Raw genomic sequence first — 20,447 nt, 5'->3', positions numbered from 1 at the left:
AGCCCAGTCCAGCTCTTACTACCGAAGCGGCTTCACCCCTGACTCGCGAGAAAGCCTCCCACGCTACCCCAGATCCTAGAAAGCGGAGTGGACGAATTCGGATTGGCGCGTCGCCTTTTGGGAGCGGAGCCAATTCGGAGCCGCAGCGCGTCTCCCCCCCACCCTCCGCTGCGCGGCCTCCTCCTCCTCCAGCCACGCCGAGGTTTCCCGGCAGCGGCAGCCGAGACCTTCCGCAGCGGTGAGTAGCCCAAGCGGGCTTCGATCGGGATACACGTGGCGCCTCCTTTTGCGCCTGCACCCCCCTCCCTTCCCAGCCCGCATTCTTGAATGGGAGCCCATTTGCCAAGGCTTTCCTCCATCAGAGCCTGGGAATCTCACTTGGTTGCATTGTCTTACCCGGAGCCAGTACTGTCTGCACTGGCCGGCATCAGGGGCTCACCAGGGTTTCAGGCAGTGTGTCTTTTCCTAGCCCTAACTCGAGATGCCAGTAATTGAACCTGGGACCTTATGCATGCAGTTGCTTGACCACCGAGCTATGGCCTTTCCCCTAAAAACAAAGCAAGATTCTAGTCCTCATGATTCTTAGTAAAGAGCTGGGTTCCACAGGAAGCTGCTTCTTTAATAGCTGGGACATTCTACATGCAAAGCAGATGCTCCATCACTGAGCTATGGGTCCTGCGTTATCCTGAGTAAGGTCACTGGTCTACCTAGCTCAGCATTTTACGCACTGGTTGGCAGCTGCAGCTCTCCACAGTTGTTTTTTTTTGGGGGGGGGGGAGGCAGGGACCCCTCAGCCCTACTGGAGATGCTAGTTAATTTGGGACATATGCTGAGAGTGCAGGGAAGGGAATCATCCTTATAATCTTATTATATAAGCTACTTTGAAATGCACAAACAATGCCATTTTCCAAAGCCATCCTTTTAAGAGACTGTCTTGAGTGCATTCTGCTTCCTGCATCTGTAATTGGGAGGTAATGACTAAATTGTGCATCCAAAGCGCCGCCTTTTGACCTAAAATGCCTTCTATCATCACTGGCAAAAGGGGGTTGTAAGCTGGATCCACATTTCATGTGCCTTAGGAAGAGAGACATTTGGTAGCCACGGTTGCCAGAGTGGGAGGTGGGACAGTTCTGATGCCCGTGGCAGGTGCATGGTCTACCAGTGGGATGTTCTGCACATAAGAGCATAGCTCCAGTGCTCAGAAGCTTTTTCTGAATGCCAATGCATCACCCAACCATGTTCAAGGTTCTTGTATTAATGAATTGTATTTACAACAGAGCTCAAAGTGGTGTACATGGCCCTCCTGATCTCCATATTAACCTTGTGTGGTAGGCTAGGCTGAGTTGGCAACTGGCCCAATTTCACTCGGTGAACTTCATAGTCGCATGAATATTTGGACCTCAGACTCCCAGGTTCTAGTCTGAGACACCAATCACAAGACCACACTGGTTTCACTATAATATCCTGGTGTATATCATTCCCTTCCTGAGATCTAAGAGATATACGAAACCTTAATTTACAAGATCCTTAACTACTTGGGTCTGGGATACATTAAGGACTGCCTGATCCGTTATATCTGTGCCCAGTCAGTGGAGGAGACACTGCTGATGGTTCCCTGTGGCCCAGATGCACAGCTTGTTTCCACCAGGAGCTGTGTGTTCAGTATCTACAGAGCTCCCGCTTGAATTCCGTTCTGTTGACCAACCAGTGCTTATCACCTTATTAAATCAAATCTTTATTTTTATGGTCAATGACCAGCACAGAGCCCCTTATCTGTTTTGGCAGGGCATGATCATGGCACCTGTAATTGAGAATGCCATTCTGGAATTAATAGGTGCCTGGATTAAAACTGTTATCTTCATTTCTTGCCAAAGGTTTTAAAGGTAACATCTCAACACTGGCAGAGGAAGAGGAGTGCGGGGGGAACACACCGCCCCCGGCAGCGTGATCCTGGTGGAGTGCCATCGCGGCTGCCCCCCTGCCTGCGCTGGGCGCCACACCCCCAGGACGCGTGCCATGCCCCTGTGGGTGGTGCACCACACCCACAGGACGTGCGCCATGCCCCCGGGATGCACGTGAGCCCCGCCCCCTCCTGCTCTCTGCCCGCCCGGTGCTGGAGAACGAAGCTCTGCCACTGCATCTCAAGGGAGAAACAAGAGCTGTTTAACTCCTAGGTTTGACTTAGTGGAAGATGTAAGTTGGAAGAGACCATCAGCTGTCTGATCAACTCAGTAACTGGCCCAAGGTCAGCCAGTGAACTTCATGGCTTAAATAAATAAATTTATTTCACAATGAGGACTAGGAACTTGAAAGAATGCCAGGCTTCCCAGCACAACAGTGTTGCATTCCTCAGTAGACTTGGACCCACCTCCAGTTTCTCCATCTTTAGCTTTGGACTACTGAAGTAGCTGCTTTGGAGGGGCTTTTATTGTTTTCAAGCATCAAAATGTTCTCTCTCCTTCTCTATTTCTCTCTTAGCCTTGCCGCGCCCCAGAGGTGACAAATCTATACATGCGCATTTTCGCACTAGCAGCTTGCAATATGGTGAACAGAAGGTGTGTGGCCGTATGTTGCCAACAGTCACTTAATGAGCAGGATGAGTGTTTGTGTGTATGTGAATAGGAAGCTCAGTGCAGCCCCTGCCGGGTTTCAAATATCTTTATGTTGCTTTTGGGGTTGTGTGGTGTTGCTACTCAGGAAAAAATAATAAATATCTGGCATGCTTCCTGATTACATTGCAGTTATCATGCGAAAGGAGAGAGAGGTAACAAGAGCCGTAGAAATCTGAGACCGGAGGCTTCATCCCAGAGCCGGCTGTAGTCCGTATAGTGACTTGGAATCTGAACCGGTGCATCTGCAAGATTTTATTTTCAATGCTTTATTTATTTAAATGCTTGTTGTAGCCCGTCCCCTCTCCAAATGTTTCAGAGTGGGGGGCACCTAACAATTAAAACAATACATGCATCCATCTGCAATGTCAGGAGTGGATAAAAAGCAGAAGTAGTTTTAAAAGCCAGACAATGGACATTTAAAAATGCAACAGTGAGATTAACCATGACTTTGGAAGCTAGAGTAAATAACCAGGTTTTAACCTGGTGCTGGGGAGAACGCAAAGTTGGCACCTGGTGGATCTCTGGACAAGGGCATTTCACTCAGTGGTAGAGCATCTGCTTTGCATGCGGGAGGTCCTGAGTTCAATCCCCAGCATCTCCAAGTAGGGCTGCAGAAAGGCTTCAGCCTGACACATTGGAGAACAGTAGGTGTGGATAGCACTGAAACAGATGAACCAAGCGTCCGACTCCATATAAGGCAGCTTCCTATGCTCCTATTTAAACCAGCCCTTTATTCAGAAGCATGAGATCTAGAATCTTGTCCTGCATTCAATTATTGGCATCTCCAGGTAGGACTGGGAATGTCCCTTACCTGAAACCCCAAAGAGCTGCTGCCAGTCAGTGTAGACAGTTCTGAGTTAGTTTTTCTACCTTAAGGCATAATATTAATAAAGGCAACCACAAGGCATTTAATTTGTGGTGATAGTGATAATAATAATTGACACATTCATGCTGTGATTCCAGGGGTTGGACTAGATGAAGCTTTGGGTCTCTTTGCAATTCTGTACTATTTAGGTTGTGTTGTCCATCCCTTGTGCATCTAGGCTTCAAAACGCCTGATGCTGCCAGTTTTGCTTCCTGGCGTTACGAATGAACCAAATCCTGTAATTAGGAAGGGGGAGCAAATCAGCCTTGACTTGTGCTGTTTCTGGTGACTTTCATGCTCTGGCCACATGATCTCGGAGGCAGGACAGGTTTTAAAATAGAACCAAATCAGTTTGCATCTTCTCTCTCTTTTGGTATCAAGTCAGTTGATGCACTGTGGGCAGCAGGCAGGTCAGGACCTTGTCTCTGCCTGCCTGGTTCTGGCAAAACCAAAATGAAACATTGCACCAGAGGAAACCTAAAATTCTGTGACCTGCGTAGAAAACGACACGGCGTGATTCTGCAAATGTGCAGAGGGTGAGAAGTTTTATTCCTGATTCTCAGCCACCTCTGCCTCTGTATGTGGCAAAAGCAGAATAGGATGGATCTCCAAGTGTGGATAGACTTTTTTTTTTTACCCTAGACCAAGTCTACAGGGGTGAGTGCCAGTGTGGTGTAATGGTTAGCGTGTCTGACTATGACCTGGGAGACCAGGGTTCAAATCCTCCCCCTTGGCCATGAAGTTCATTGGGTGACCTTGGGTCACAGTCATCGCCTCTCAACCTACTTCACAGGTTTGTTGTGAGGATGAAATGGGGAGCGGGGAGCACAATGTATGCCACATCAAACTCCTTGGAAGGAAGATGGGGTGTGAATGCAAAAAATAAAATAAGAAAAAAGCCCTGCTTGATCCAGCCCAGCATCCTCTTCTCACAGTGGCCCAACAGATGCACCAATGGGAAGCTCACAAGCAGGATTCAAGCACAAGAGTTCTCTCCCCTCCTGTGGTTCCCAGCAATAAGTATTCAGAAGCATTAATGCCTCTGACTGTGAAGGTAGAGCATAGCCATTATGGCTAGTAGTCATCTTTCCCCACATTGCCCTTGTGTTTTCAAGCACATATATATTGGCAACTCTAATAACTGGGAGAGGGTTAGGGTTGCGCTGTGGTCTAAACCACAGAGCCTAGGGCTTGCCAATCAGAAGGTCAGTGGTTCGAATCCCCACGACGGGGTGAGCTCCCGTTGCTTGGTCCCTGCTCCTGCCAACCTAGCAGTTCGAAAGCACATCAAAGTGCAAGTAGATAAATAGGTACCGCTCCGGTGGGAAGGTAAACGGTGTTTCCATGCGCTGCTCTGGTTTGCCAGAAGCGGCTTAGTCATGCTGGCCACATGACCTGGAAGCTGTACGCCGGCTCCCTCGGCCAGTAAAGCAAGATGAGCACCACAACCCCAGAGTCAGTCACGACTGGACCTAATGGTCAGGGGTCCCTTTACCTTTATGCAAAGCAGATACCCTATCACTCATCTACAACACTTCTGTAAAATTAATATCATAGTCTTCATGGCTCTGAATAAGGGGCTTATTTGAACAAAAACATATCTTGAGTCAGTCCATTGGTCCATCTGGCCGACAGCTTCCTCTCTTGGGTTTCAGGCGAGATCGAACCTGGGACCTTCTGTAGGATAAAGCAGATACTTTACTGCTGGGCTACCCTTAAAGTAAGGTTCTGATTGAAAGGCTGGTTTAAATCAGAATACAGGAAGCTGTCCTTTTCTGAATCAGACCATTAGCCCATCTAGCTTGGTATTGCCTACACTGACTGGCAGCAGCAGCTCTCCAGAATTTCCTAACTCTGCCTGGAGATGCCAGTGGGGTTGGGACTTCAGGCCTTCTGCATGCAGAACATGTGCTCTACCTCTGATTACCCGTCTCTCTCTTTCTCTCTTGCTTTCCCTGCCTCAGCCTATTTAAATCCATTCCCTGCTCCGGAGACATGTTGACAAATACGGGTGCTCTGTTTTTAAGCACTGATGCTTTAATGAGCTTGTTTTCAGAAGACTGGCTAATAGCAGATTATGTATTTTTCAAATGGCTGCTGAAGGGAATATGTCCCTGGATGATTGATTGTGAGGCCTCTTTTCCTTAGGAAAGGAATCACTCTGTATGGGTAATATGAACCAATCCTCTCCCCTTTTTGAAGAAACCAACACAGTCTTGCAATTTACGGGAATGTGATTGTGTTGCATGAAGAGATGGCTGTTATCTTTCTTAAGGGGATGAATGAATGCTAGACTGAGCTGAGATTCACCTGCCCTATCTTTGTTTGGCTCTCAGTTGCCATGCTAACTTTGAATCAGGCCTCCAAGCTAGTATCTACCCTCCCCTCGACTACCTTTGTTTGGCTCTCACTTGCCATCGTAAATTTTAAACTAGTCCTCTGAGCCATTAGCATGGCCTTTGAGATGCCCTTTCTTGGCCTTTAGTTGCCATGCAAATTTGTAATTGGCCTTTTTGAGCTGAGATCTACCCTGCCTTTGGATACCTTTGTTTGGCCTTCAGTTGCCATACTCAGTTGAACTGGGCCACTGAGCGAAGAGTCACCCTCTTTTGAGATGGCTTCATTTGTCCATCAGTTGCTTCACTTCAGACCTCCGGGTAGGCTTGCCACTTTGGTCGGGCATAATACAGGACAGGTCAGACAAAATAAAGGACAGGTTGGGTTGGGGATTGGGGAGGGGTACACACACTCCCCTGACACCAAATTCATGGCAACCCTACTTCCTGCCCTTGATATGCCTTAACTTAACCCTCAGTTGCCATACTAATTTTCAATTGGAGTGACAGGTAACTTTCAATTTGGCAGGAAAAAATAAATGGATTGGATATTTGTAGCTGGGTGCAGAAAAAAGTTAAAAGGCTCTTCACTCCTACAGTAGAGAGCTGCCACACACACCCGCTTCTTGGTAACAATAGGAACCGCTGCTGCCTTTGCAAAGTTGCAGGATGGGCTTTGTGTCTCTTTCCAGAGATGCCTTTTGGACTCTGCTGGGTGCTAATAATTTGAGGAGAAGCTCTGTGTCAGAGCAGCCCAGATGTAGCAGGCGAGAAGCATGCCTTTATATAACCTGCGGGCTATGGAATTGGCAGGGGGTGTAGCAAAACAGAAACGTTTTTATGTTTAACGTATATTTATAATAAAAACCTATTGAAGTAGAATAACAGATTCCAAATAAAATGAAATAAAAGTAGGATACCTAGAACCAAACATATAGGAACAAATTTCCATACCAAAACCAAGCATAATAAATTAACACCACAAGGTTCCAAGTTACACAAATGGGTTTATGTTATCCTGTACTGTATGTTTTTATTCTAGTACATTATGGATGTATTTCGTCAGGCAGCGTAGGGTGGAACTATGGAACTTGCTCCCGCAGGGGCCAGGTGATGGCCACTAACTTATATGGACTGGCCAAATTCGTGGAGAAGAGAGCTATCAGTGGCTATTAGCCACAGTGGCTATGCTCTGCCAGCATCTGTCATGCTTCTGAATACCAGTTGCTGGAGACTCCAGGAGGTGCGAGTGCTCTTGTGCTTGAATCCTGCTTGCTGGTTTCCCACAGAAATCTGCTAGACCACTGTGAGAACAGGATGCTGCACTAGATGGGCCTTTGGCATGATCCAGCAGGCTCTTTTTACCTCCTTATGACCTGAGTTTAACACCACTCCTCCCCACCTGCGGTTTCCAGCAGTTGGTATCCAGATGCATTACTGCCTCTGACTGTGGAGGCAGGGCATGACCATCGTGGCCAGTATAGCCAAACATTTCCTGACTACACCACCTGCACAGTGGTTTGCTTTCAGCATTTCCCTCTCTCTTCCTGGGCCACAACCTTCAATGGGAAGGGGTGATGAAAAGACCACCTGTGTCCCAAGGCCTTCTCATAGTCCCTTTGCTATACGTTGAAGGATGTGTGTGGCAGTATTGTTTGTACCCACATGAACCAGAAGGAAGGGGTTGTGGTCAGTGGGCTTTTTAAGGCTTGGCAACTTCTCTGTCACATTGTGAACCTTTGCAACGAAAGACAACATGCTGTTACCTCTGCACAGCACTGCCTCTGTGCCCCTCAGTAGGGAGTCAGCTACCACCACCACTGTACCTTCCACAGACCTCTTGGTGTGTTCTGATGTCTGCAACAGCTCCTCTCTCCTAAATTATAAGAAGCCCCAAAAGATGCAGTCTTTTTCTCACATAACACTCCCCCTTTTGTGCATCAAGCATCAAATTAGCAATGCAGTAGTGAAATCATGAAATGATTTGGACCTCTAGTCCTTGAGTTTGCTCTAATCAAAGTTTAATTTTATCCAGGGCCCACATGAAAATCTGATTTGATCAGCTCGGTTCTTGAAAACAAAACATTCATCTATGTTTTCTAGCTGATCTCATTGCTACTTCAATTCCTTCTCAGAAAAAAATCAGTCCCCAATCTGTAGATTAAAAAAACACACCCAGGCAGTCCTCTCTAGCAGTTTTTATTTTGTTTATGTCACTGTCAGGCTCACATCGCTAGAAATTATTCATTATCATTTTATTTCATGAAATATATACATTGCTTGGTTTTAAAGAAAACCCTCAAAGCAATGTACAGAAAATATAAAACAATAAAATTGTCCATAAGAAAGATTAATAAGAATAATTTAAGACTTTCAAAAAGTTAAAATAACAATTCACTAAAACAGATTAAAACTCGCCTCAGGTTTCTAAACATCAGGGTAGGCTTGTCTAACCAAAAATGCTTTTAGCAGGTGCCAAATTGAGTTGAGTGAAGGCCCCTGCCTGATATCAATAGGCAGGGCGTTTCAAAGTGCAGGTGCCGCAACACTAAAGATCAAGTTCTTACAAATACTGTATGAAATGGGTTTTATGTGAAATCTGTAATTGTGCAGTTGCACAGATCAAAATGGTTGAGTGGACATTTATAGGATAAGGCAATCTCGTAGGTAAACCAGTCCCAAGTTGTTAAGGGATTTATATTATAACAACAACAACAACAACAACAACAACAACAACAACACCTTGAACTTGGCCTGGGAGCAAATTGGCAGCCATTGCAGATCTCTGAACACAGGTGTTAGATGATGACAGGGTCTCACTCCTGTCAGCAACCAGGCTGTAGCATTCTGCACTAACTGAAGCTTGCTGAAAAAGCGCGAGGGAAGCCCCACACAGAGTGTGTTGCAGTAGTCCAAATTAGTTGGCAGAGGTTAGGGGAGAATCTTGTCACTGTTGCTTCAAAAAAAGAAAGAGAGTAATATTTGCGGTTTAAGAATACAATTAAAATATAAGACTGCAATTAAAATAAATCGAAATATCCATGATTTAAATTACAGTATGCATTGTTTATTTACTTACTAAAATTTTATACTGCTTAATTGTCAACAAACAAACCATTGGTTTAAAACTTCAGTCTGAAACTTTAGGAGTTCTCAGATTTCATTTTTGAGGTTATGCTTGGTTGCTGGGAGAAAGGAACCAAAATAATTCAGCGGGCTTCTGGGAGCCTCCACAACTAAGTTTGGAGGCCTACAACTGAGGATGGAGTCTGCCCATTGTGTCTCTGTAAGATTTTTCTGAATTGCATCCAGCCAAATTCTGCTCAGAGTAGACTCGCTGGCATTAATGAACAAGTAGCTTCAGTGAGTATTGTCTGACTAGGACTTATATTGGATACCAATAATTAATTCTAAGGTAAACTGTAAATTAACCTGAAATTAACAGTGACAAGAAAGGAGATTCCAACTAAACGCTAGGAAGAACTTTCTGACAATGAGAGCTTTTCTGCATTGGGATGAACGACCTCAGAAAGTGATGGACTCTTTCATTGGACGTTTTTATACAAAGGTTGGTTGACTAGGGATTTTCTAGCTGTGATTCCTGCTTTGCAGGGGGTTGGACTAGATGACTCTGGAATCCCTTCCAACTCTACAGCTCTATGATTCTATGAAATTGAGACATGAAGCAAAAAGGGGAGGAGAAAAACCAGCCCACTCCCCCACGCCCTCCTGTCTTGTACTCTCTACACATACCTGAGGAACGAGATCATCACCCCACTCGTACTAACCATCCCAGGGCGCTCAACCACTGCCAAGATGTCATTTCTTCTAACAGATCAAAATGAGCAGATAACAGCAAAGGTTGCTAGGTTCATAGCAGGGGCAATCAGAATAAGGACCGCTAACTGACGGCTGATTCAGGACTTTAAATTGTGCTCTTATATCAAATTTCCTTTTCTGCGTATACTGTAATGTTTTACTGTTGCTATGGCTATTGGCTAATGCGAATAAAGTTTTATCTATCTACCAGCCCACTCCCCCATCGCCCCGGAAAAATTCCTGTAGTTTCAGGTTGCACCTAAGGCTGGGGGCAAGGGGAAGGATCACACAACAGTGTGGTCACCCCCTTCCAGTGTTCTGAAATATAAAAACCCTGCAGTTACTCCCACAGAGACGGGGAAGCAAGGTTTCGTTTGCATTTTATTTTATTTATTTATTATTGTGTTTGTATTCCACCTTCCCTCAAAGGACCTCAGTTTGACATACAAGGTTCTTACCCTGCCCTGTTTCATCCTTGCGACACCCCTGTGAGGTAGATTAGGCTGAGCAGCAGAGATTGGCCCAAGGTTGCCCAGTGAGGTTCCTGTCAGAGTGGGGATTTTTAATCTGACATTCAAACCACTATACCACACGGGCTTTTGTCGTTTCGATTGACTTAATAAGAGTATTACAGTGGTACCTCAGGTTACAAGCACTTCAGGTTACAGACGTTTCAGGTTACAGACTCTGCTAACCCAGAAATAGTACCTCGGGTTAAGAACTTTGCTTCAGGATGATAACAGAAATCATGCAGCGGCAGCAGGAGGCCCCATTAGCTAAAGTGGTGCTTCAGGTTAAGAACAGTTTCAGGTTAAGAACGGACCTCCAGAAGGAGTTCTTAACCCGAGGTAGCACTGTACTGTAATAAAGATTTTGGAAGTTTTGATGTTTGTGGGGGGGGGCAGTTTTCAATTTTGTTGCACTCTGCCCGAGCTCTTGGATCAATTGGGAATAGAGCCAGTGTCGTGAAGCCTTCGTTGGGTCATGGCCTCTCAGTCTAACCTACCTCACAGGGTAGTTGTGGGGATTGAACAAGAACTAGGACCAGGGTTCAAATCCCCACTTGGCCATGAAACTCACAGGGTGTGATCTTGGGGGATATTCACTGCCTCTCAGCCTAACCTATCTCACAGGGTTGCTGTGCGGATTAAATGAGGGGGGGGGATATATATGCCATCTTGAGTTCCTTGGAGAAAATAGTGGGATATAAATGCAATAAGTAAATAATAATACAAGTGACGTTGGGTCAGGATTCCTAAATAAACAGTCTGGACAGGCCACAGGGACCGATTCTTTGGCCAAGCTAAGAGTCTAACATTTCATCCAGGGTGGTGTTAACCTTGCCTCTGTGGAGACTAGACAGATGGCTTTTTGCCGAGACCTGGCAAACAAAAGATGACGATGTGTTTCATTTTGAGAAGGCCTTTCTGCTACCCAGACTTTGCATCAATCCAATCTATACACGGTTCCCCCTTATCTCTCCCGCTCACAGAAAGTTGCCTTTTCTGTTAATTGAGGCGTAGCAGAGTGGCATTAATTGAAAACTGGCTTCTGGAACAAAGGACATGGGGATTTAGCAGGAGGGGTAGATGGCTAGCACACGAAAAGGAAAAGGAAATCATAGCTGTGACAGCAGTGAGCAGGAGTGTGGTACTGTGCGTGTGCGCGCGTGCGCGCGCTCCGTGCCCTGTGGAATTTCGCAACCTGGGTATATATTATGCAATCTGAGCGCTTTGGCATAATCAGAGAGAGGTTGGTTGGGGCAAAGGCAGTGGCACCTTTCCCACAACCCCCTTGGAATTCCTATGCTTCTGAATACCCGTTGCTGGAAGCCACCAGGAGGAGCTAGTTGTGGGTTACCACTGCGTGGCCACTGTGAGAACAGGATGCTGGACTAGATGGGCCTTTGGCTTGATCCAGCAAGCTCTTCTTCTTCTTTTAAATAATTTTTATTGATTTTCCAATAAAAAACATCTAATTAATATATCCAATCATAATACTCCAATTAAAATAAAAAACTAAAATAAAGAAGACCAAATTATAGTCCAAATTATATTTATTAATTTTTCAGAGCTCCCCACAGTCTCGATCTCTGAAGCAAATCTCCAGATCCAGCCAGCTCTTCTTACGCTGTATTCAGATACCCCTCTGGGTGCTGAGATTTCACTTAAAAGTGCTGTACTGTAGTATTTGCCGTCAAGGGGACTAGAATGTGTATGTGTTCCGTTTGTTTGTTTTTAAAAAGTTGAGATTTACAAGAAGCTGAATTCTGTGTCTGATGCCACAGTGGTACCTCGGGTTAAGAACTTAATTTGTTCTGGAGGTCCGTTCTTAACCTGAAACTGTTCTTAACCTGAAGCACCACTTTAGCTAATGGGACCTCCTGCTGCTGCTGCGCCACCACCACGCGATTTCAGTTCTCATCCTGAAGCAAAGTTCTTAACCCGAGGTACTATTTCTGGGTTAGCAGTCTGTAACCTGAAGCGTCTGTAACTTGAGGTACCACTGTAGTGAGTATGGGGTTGTGGTGTGTATGTAGACCTGGGCTGTGAGCAAAGGGAAGGGCCATAGCTCAGTGGTAGAGCACCTGTATTACATGCAGAAGGTCCCAAGTTCAAACCCTGGCATCCCCAGGTAGGACTGGGAAGGTCCTGTGTCTGAAACCCTGGAGAGCTACTGCCAGTCAGTGTAGATGGTACTGAGCTAGATGGACCCAATGGTCTGACTAAGGCAGCTTCTTATTTTTCCGTATGGTGATTGGAGTATCTGCTTTGGAAATAAGGCTTGCATTTCTCTAAACCTGAGCTACCCTAATTTCTACAGTAGCTATGATCTTAATAATGCAGGATCCCAGGAATCTTGCTTGCCTGGGTTCCTGAAAAGCTTAGCGGAGATTGGAAATACTATCCCAGGCAGGCGTTAGGGCTTGTGAGCCGGTACCAGCCCCAGAACGCAGGACCCTTAGGGCTTGTGAGCTGGTACCAGCCCCAGAACACAGGACCGTGGAGAGGTGAGGAAGGAATTTAGCACCACCCTCCATGTGGCCAAAGGCAAGAATTCTTCACCGTGATAGGCTGGAGTGGGTCATGTGATATCCACAGGCCACATGGAAAAGCTTCTAAGTCAGACTGGCTTCCTGCTCTGGGTATCACCACTGGAGTCATTAGTGGGAAAGTGTTTTTAGCCCGACCCACATTCTCCTTGTGGGCAACATGCCAGTGGTAGGTGGGGCCAGAAGAAATAATGGGCGGAGCACTGAATGCATATTTTATCTTTGTACAGTAGACTTGTTTCTACACACCCCTCTGTGTCCTTCAGGCAAGCAAGAGACATGATCAAAGTCCACTGACACATTCCTGCATTGCAGGGGGCTGGACTAGATGATCCTTGGATCCCTTCCAACTCTACAATTCATTCGAGAGTCTGCCCTTCCCTTGCCTGTCTCCTCTCCTTTTGACTTGGTGCTTTGTTGATGGGTTACCTAATAACTGCCTTGAGGCATGATTTCATAGGGCTGATGAGGTCACCACTTAGTGACTTTCCTGCTGAATGTATGAGCTGACTCCCATTAGAAAGCATTCTTTGAACACGTAAGAGCATTAGGAACATAGGGAGCTGCCATTAGTCCACCTAGCTCAGCATGGTCCACACTGACTGGCAACAGCTTGCCAGGGTTTCAGGCAAGGATATCTTCCGACCCTACCTGGAACTTGAACCTGGGACCTTCTCCATGCAGAGCAGATGCTCTACCACTGAGCTACAGCCATTCCTTGAAATTAAGATCCTAGTCCTCATCATTCTGAAGAATGACTTAAACAGAAACACAGGAAGCAATGCCTTATACTGAGGGAGACTATTGGTCCATCTAGCTTCATATTGCCTTTGTTCACTGAAAGCAGCTCTCCAGGGTTTAAGAAATAATAATAATAATAATAATAATAATAATAATAATAATAATGGTGGTAGTAGTAGTAGTAGTAGTATGGTCCTCTGGACAGTGTCAGAAATTATTATGCTTCCAGCTGCATTTTGAACATTTACTAACATTTACTTTGTTAAGTGTTGATATTTACCAGTAGGTGAGAAAAAGTGGAATGGAATTTGGGCATTAGCCCAAAGTATTATCAACAACTGCAAGCATTCTCTGATGTTTCCTTTTCGTCTCCAGAACCACTGAGTATTCTTCATATGTATTTCCCAAGTTTAGAACATTGGGTTGTCTCCAATGTTTGCCCTACTCAGCATACACCCATTGAAATGAACAAATGTGACTTAGGTCCCATTAATTTCAAAATGTGTTTACTGTGAATTTAGTTGGATGCAAGCCAATGCATCTACTTTGAGTAGGACTATCTAAGGCCTATTAATTTCAGTGCGTCTACTCTGAGTTGTATACAGTATTTTATTTATTCATTATGGCTCCTAGCTAAGCCTATGCCTCCTGAGAGCAGACCCACTGAAATTAAAAGACTAGGACTATCATTAGAGGCAACCCCCAAGCCCCTCCATCATTTTCCAAAACTTGTTCATTCCCCAGTTGCCACCCCCCCTTTTCATTGCCTGCTGGTAAATTTCAACACTTGCCAAGGCACGTCAGTTGGTAAATGTCCAAAAAGCAGCTGGAAACATAATCATTCTTGACATTGGCCTGGAGATTAAAAAAACAACAACACACAATTTTTATTGTTGGCAATAATGTATATCCAACCCTCTGTGCTCCAGCTGCTTTGGACTTCAACTCCCATCAGCCACAGGCAGCATGGGCAATGGAGAGGGATGATGGGAGTTGGAGTCCAAAAACATCTGGAGGGCCTCAGGGTTGGAGCAGGTTGATGCATAAACTTCTTTACTTTTCTCGTTTTCTTTTCTTTTTTAACAAAGCAACACTGACTTAAAAAACAAGATAAGACATGATTTTAAAAAAAATCAAAGCAAAATAAAAAGAGCTTGCACGAGAAACCTTATTCATCTGTGCTGTTCTCTCCCCACCCCACCCCCGTTTCTTTCCTGCTCTCTCTCCCCACACCCAAAGGAGTGATCTAAAAAAAGGCTAAGCAAAGAGAAGACAAAAGGAAGAGCCTGCTAGGCAGCCCACCCGACTGCCTGACTGGCAGATTCCAGTTAGCACCTTATCAGTGCAGTGGCAGATCCTGCGTTTGCTACAGCAACCTAGAGCACCAGAGACAGCGGTGGAGAGGGGAGGGCAGTTTTGTAACCAGGGACGACAGCAGCAACACTGCCACTGGGCTCCAGCGAGGAGGAGCGAGCAAGAGAGAACGGATAGGAAGGGAAGAAGGAGAAAAGGCTGTCTGGAGAGAGGCAGAGAAAAAGCTCCACGAATTTCCCGTTTCTGTTTTCCAAAAAAAAGGAAAGGCAAGTGAGCTTGGCGAAATCTCGTCATTTTTATTTCAGGAGGGCCCTGCTGAAACATAACAATACGACCTTCCCTGTTTCACTGGGAAATAATAATTGTAATAACGAAAGGTTTTTCTCTGTCTTCTCACTCCCCACCTTCCCCTTTTTTTCACCAGCCGGTATGGAGGGAGACGACCGCCTCGCCATCTGCTTGTGACTGCTTTGCAGAGCTGAGTTGTGGATGCCAGAAAATAAGGGGACGTAAACCTCCACTGGGACTCCGGATCCGGACACTGGAATTGCAGCTGAACTTATAAAGCTTATTACCCCCTTGTTTCTCTTTCTCTCTCCCCACCTCTCTCTCTTCCCCCCTCCCCCCTCCGCTTTCCATCCCCTCCCCCCCAATTTTTTTGGGGTGTGTGTTAGCGCTACTTGAAGGAAATCGGAAGGGTCCGGTTTGGCTTTGAAACTGAGACAGTCCCTCCGTCGTTCTCCACCCTTCACATCAGATCTCTCTGCCCCCACCCCCACCCCCCCAACCCGGCTTCCTATATGCTTCTCCGCTAAGTGCAAGAAGGGCTTTGAGAGAAATTTATGCCCTGTTAAAAAGTCCAGTGGACAAACCTTGCCAGATCGAGATGGGGAAATCGAACAGCAAGTTGAAGCCTGAAGTTGTGGAAGAACTGACGAGGAAGACATACTGTAAGCCATTCCTTTCTCTCTCTTTTTAATTAAAAATTTACTTTGAACAGCAAAAAATAATAATAATCTTGGGTTCTCTTAACGGTGCAACTTTCCAGGTACTGGAGCCAGCTAGGATGCAGAGAAGGCCTTGGACTGCAGAGGGTGGGGGGGGATCTTTGTTGGTTGTAGGGGATTTTGGGGTCGGCTGGGAGGCAGAGGGGGTGTACTTGTGTGATGACACACAAAGACTTTGGCCAGGAGATCTGGGTGGTGGTGATAGTGGCAGGATACAGGGTCTGCAAGCCTGCCGTAGTCGAGTGGTGCAAAATCTGCTGCATTGATGGAGAGGCGGGGTGGTGGTCCGAGGTGCTGGTGTTGGGAGTGAGGGTGGGTGGGCGTGGAGGGAGTAATTTTTGCAAGGAGAAGCCTGCTGAGGTGGGGTCATTAGTTCCACGGCTCCATAGATCAAAGTAAAAACAATAATAGAAAAGGCAAGCAGGTTCTCTTTCTTCTGCCAAAGAGGCTCACATGTTCTGTGGTGATTCATGTCGTGTTGAGATGCTCTCGGGCGGCATCGCAACATTGCCCCCCCTTCAGCTTCTCCTGGGGGTGGGGACTGGCTGTGAGCCAGTATGGAGTCAGGATGGATGTGTGTGAGTTCACGTGTGTGGAGGAGAGAGGAAGGGGAACGTCATGCACCATAATAGCCAAGCCTCCTCCTTCATTTCTGGGGAGCTGATAGCCCGCTGTAGCCTGGGGGCTCGGAAGGGGGGGGGGTCGTGGCAAAGGCAGAACGGTTTGTCTTTTTGCCAACCCTGAAACTGGGCATTGTGCGGGGGGGGGGGGGAGATTTAACAATCTGGAAGAGGAAAAAGATAGAGAGAGAAAAAAAAATGTGTATATGGAGAAATAAAACAAAGGGCATTAGGTGAAGATGGATGGCTGTATACAAGTTCTGTGCAAAGGAGGACCCACTGAAATGAATGGACCCAAGCTGTAGCCATGTGCATCATGTTCAATGTGGGTTTCCTCTAAGAAGGACTTACAGTGTTGGGAGCACCCCCGTGGGGGGTGTAGTTTGTGCTACTCAGAGCAGACCCATTTGTTTTTAGCCAGTGCAAGTCCTACTCAGAGTAGACCCATTAATAACATAAGAAGAGCCCTGCTGGATCAGATGAATGGTCTAGTCCAGCATCTTGTTCTCACAGGAGCCAGCTACTAAATTGAAAACAATGGGCACAGCTAACTTAGACCCATTCATTTTAATGGGTCTACACTAAGCAGACAAATGTGACAGGCAACTTGTATATATATTTGGTCCATTTGTGGTTTCCTTTGGTATTTAGATGGAGCTTTGTTCGCAAAGTCCTGAATTTTAGCTGGAGAGCGCTCCTTGGAGTTCTGAGATTCTGTACCTTCCTCTCCCCTATTATGTTAGTGCAAGGGAAGCAAAATGCCTTTCTAATAATGAAAGTGGGTCGCTGATTTGTGGTGCAATGACTTTTCCTATGGCGATGGCGGGAAGATGGCTCTTAACTCATGCTTGGGATTTCTGTGTTTCAAGTTGTTTTTCCTCAGGGAAAACAAGAGGGCGGGAACTGTGTTGGAGATTGCTTCCTCTTTTCTGCCTGTTCAGTTTGGCTCACTTACTCAAGTCATCTGGAGAGCTGCTCTGCTCTTTAGGGGTGGTTTCCTGCTGCACAGATAAAGCCAGAATGTGGTTATATTAGATTGAAGGAATTCAGCTTCTCTTTCTCTCCCCCATACCTTTTCACAATTATGTTTTATTAAGTTTCAACATTTTTAACGTATACAGTCAAAACTCAATTTCATCTTTTCTCTTTATTTTTGTTGGCTTCTCATCCCATTTTCCATGGAGTTGTTTTCAGGGAGCGGGATCCTGTTTTTCCTGTCTTGTCTGTGCCCTATCTTAGCATAGTAAATAAAAAATAAAAAAACAACTTTTTGGAAGTATTATTTCTGTATTATGAAAGTTGTATTTAAAAAAACCTCATTTCTTCTAAAGAACTCAAGAGTGCTTTCCTTCCTTGCATCCTCATTTTTTTCACTGCAACAACTCTGCAAGGTAGATGAGCCTGGAAGGGAAGTGGGGGCTGCCTAAGGTCAGCCAGTGAGTTCTGTGGCTGAGTGTGGATTTGAACCTGAGTCTCTGGGCTGTGCTTGATCCGTTGTTTGTTGTGTTGTGCTACCTTTCCAGAAGGGTTGTGTGTGTGTGACAGTACATTGAACTGCATGGGATTATCAGTTCATTGTTTGCTGAAAGTATGTATGTGAAATATTTATCTATGTGGGTAGCTAACTTTTAGAGAGGACATGTCATTGCCACCCGCTTCCATTGCTGGGTTTGAAAGAGCTTTGTTGTTTTCAACTAGGTAGGGTCAATCCCATGTTCCTGATTACATGAGAACTATAACTTTGTTTTGTTTATTCAAACCCACTGGTATCTCCCAGCAGGGCTGGGAAAAGAGTCATGAATCTCTGGAGAGCCACTGCCAGTTAGAGAAGACCAGACTTCCCCAACCTGGTGCCCTCAAATGTCGCTGGACAATACCTCCCAGCACCCATGAGCTTTTGGCCATGCTGACTGGTGCTGATGGCAGCTATTGTCCAAGCACACCTGGAGATCACCAGGTTGATGTTAGCAACGCTGTTCTCAATAGGCCGATAGTATGATTTATCATAAGGCAACTTTTCTACGTTCTTATTGACCAAACTTTTAGTATGGAGAGGGCTAATGGACAGCTCTTTCTCTCTTATACATCCAGCTGTTGTGTGCATTGGCAGAGTGAGTATAAGTATCTCTGCCCCATTCTGTTCCTCCCTGTCCCCTGTTCTGCCTTCTCCCAGGTCCAAGAGGACCCGCGGGTCTGCGATCGCATGCCAATTGGAAGCACCTAAAATGTAATGTGCCTGTGATGCTAGGAGTCTGTGACGAGGGTGCGGCTGTCTCCCAGTTAAATCTGATTGACATAGTTTCAGAACAGATGTAGCCTGGATAGCTCAGTTGGTTAGGGCGTGGTGCTGGTAATGCCAAGGTTGCAAGTTCGATCACCATATGGGACAACTGCATTTCCTGCATTGCAGGGACTAGATGATTCTCAGGGTCCCTTGCAACTCTACAATTCTATGATTCTATGAATGGAATACAGTAGAGGTTGGTTCATTAGGGCAAATGGGGCACTGCCCCTCCCCACCTCAGACTGCCCTCAGCCAATCCGTACCTGCCTGCCTTCTTACAACCAGTCAAGCTTCCTCCTCCTCCTCCTCCTCCTTCTCCTCCTCCTCCTCCTCCGTCTCAGTGTTGCCCCTTGTAGAACTAGGCAGGGAGGAGATGGGGACAGAACTAGAATTATTTGGCTCTGCTTTTTGTTGCCTCTGGCTCCACCCACTGCTTGGGCACTCTGCCTTCTGCCCTATCAGCCCCAAATGAGCACTAGTCTCCAAAGACTCCTTTAACACAGTTACGGTAATTTAAAGGAATTAACGCTGATATGAGGTGTGTGGATGGCCAGCCCCTGTATTTTTAAAAAGAGGACTTAACCCAGCCCTCTGTTAAATCTGTTGATCAATATTTTTTAGCCATGCTGGCTAAAAGGAGCCTGTGCAGACAGATGGTGGGGACAGATGACCTGGGAGGGCTGGCTGGCTTAATGCCCTGCTTGGGAGGTTTGCAGAGGTCTTTGGCTGGTTCTTTTCAGAAGGCAGATGCTAAACAGGATGGATCCATTGACATGACTAGGCAGTCTACCTGGTTCTCAGGAAAGGAATTGATAAAATTAACTGTCTGCCTACAGCATCTAACAGTGATAGTTAGGAGTGGTGCCTCCAAGTTCAGGGGCAGTCTACCTCTGAGATGCTGAGAAGCTCAATTCAAGCTGCTGGTGTTTAACCTTTTAAAAGCCTTGTAGGCCAGGGGATAGCTGACCTTTAGATCCTGCTGGACTACAACTCCCATTACCCATAAGAATTGGCCCTGACAGCTTGGGGGCTGATGGTGTTGTAGCGATGACCACCAACTAGGATGGTTTTAAAACAGAATTGCAGATTTGTGGAAGATATGGCTGATGGCTGCTAGTCACAATGGCAGTACTCTCCCTGCACTGTTAGAGGCAGTAATGACTCTAAATACCAGTTGCTGGGATTCATAAGCGGGGGAAATCACTGATGCTCTCAGGTCCTACTTTCTGGCTTCCCATTGGGGCATTTGTCAGCCACTGTGAGAACAGGATGCTGAACTAGATGGTTCCCACCCCCTTTGGCCTGATCCAGCAAGGCTCGTCTTATGCTCTTACTATTTTAGGCAGCTGATTTTAAAAAGTAGCTGTTTTTAAAAGGTTGGTGGGGGGGCTATCTGGAAAGCTAAATGGTGGCATATTTCTTTGTCTCCAGTTGCCCCAGGACAAAATCTAAGCAGAATGGATTGTATTGACATCTAAACAAAAAGTTTTATGCAGCCCCAGCAAGCTGATGAGCCAAGCAATATGGGAACCAAAAAGCAAATCTGTGAGGTGACATCTTCAGAAGAAATAGACAGAGCCCTGTCTGAGGCTTCGGAGGAGGCCTCAGACACTGACATGACCAAAGGCAATATAAAGCCCTCCCCTCGCCCCAAAGGACAGTAGCTGCCACAATGGAAGAGGACAGAGACTCAGATGAGTACATTAACAAAATAAGGCGAGGACTGGTCTTGGACTGGGGAGCAGCCGTAGCTATTTGAGCAGAAATTTGATGTGCTATCCAATCAACTGTCATATA

At 46.0% G+C, this 20,447-nt stretch overlaps 1 protein-coding gene across 1 annotated transcript in view; it reads left to right on the top strand.

The window, feature by feature from the left end:
* Window positions 1-20,447, top strand: part of NCS1 (neuronal calcium sensor 1) — a 57,605-nt gene continuing 37,158 nt past the window's right edge. Inside the window, exons 1-2 of the mRNA XM_053374457.1 lie at window positions 1-238; window positions 15,164-15,689. Of these exons, the coding sequence (XP_053230432.1) occupies window positions 15,626-15,689 (64 nt within the window). The 5' untranslated portion in view covers window positions 1-238; window positions 15,164-15,625. The remainder of the gene's footprint in view (window positions 239-15,163; window positions 15,690-20,447) is intronic.

This window comes from Podarcis raffonei, chromosome Z (assembly GCF_027172205.1).
Source record: "Podarcis raffonei isolate rPodRaf1 chromosome Z, rPodRaf1.pri, whole genome shotgun sequence".
Lineage (NCBI taxonomy): Eukaryota > Metazoa > Chordata > Lepidosauria > Squamata > Lacertidae > Podarcis > Podarcis raffonei.
Note: the sequence above shows the minus strand (reverse complement) of the source record. Positions and strands in the feature narration are given on the sequence as shown.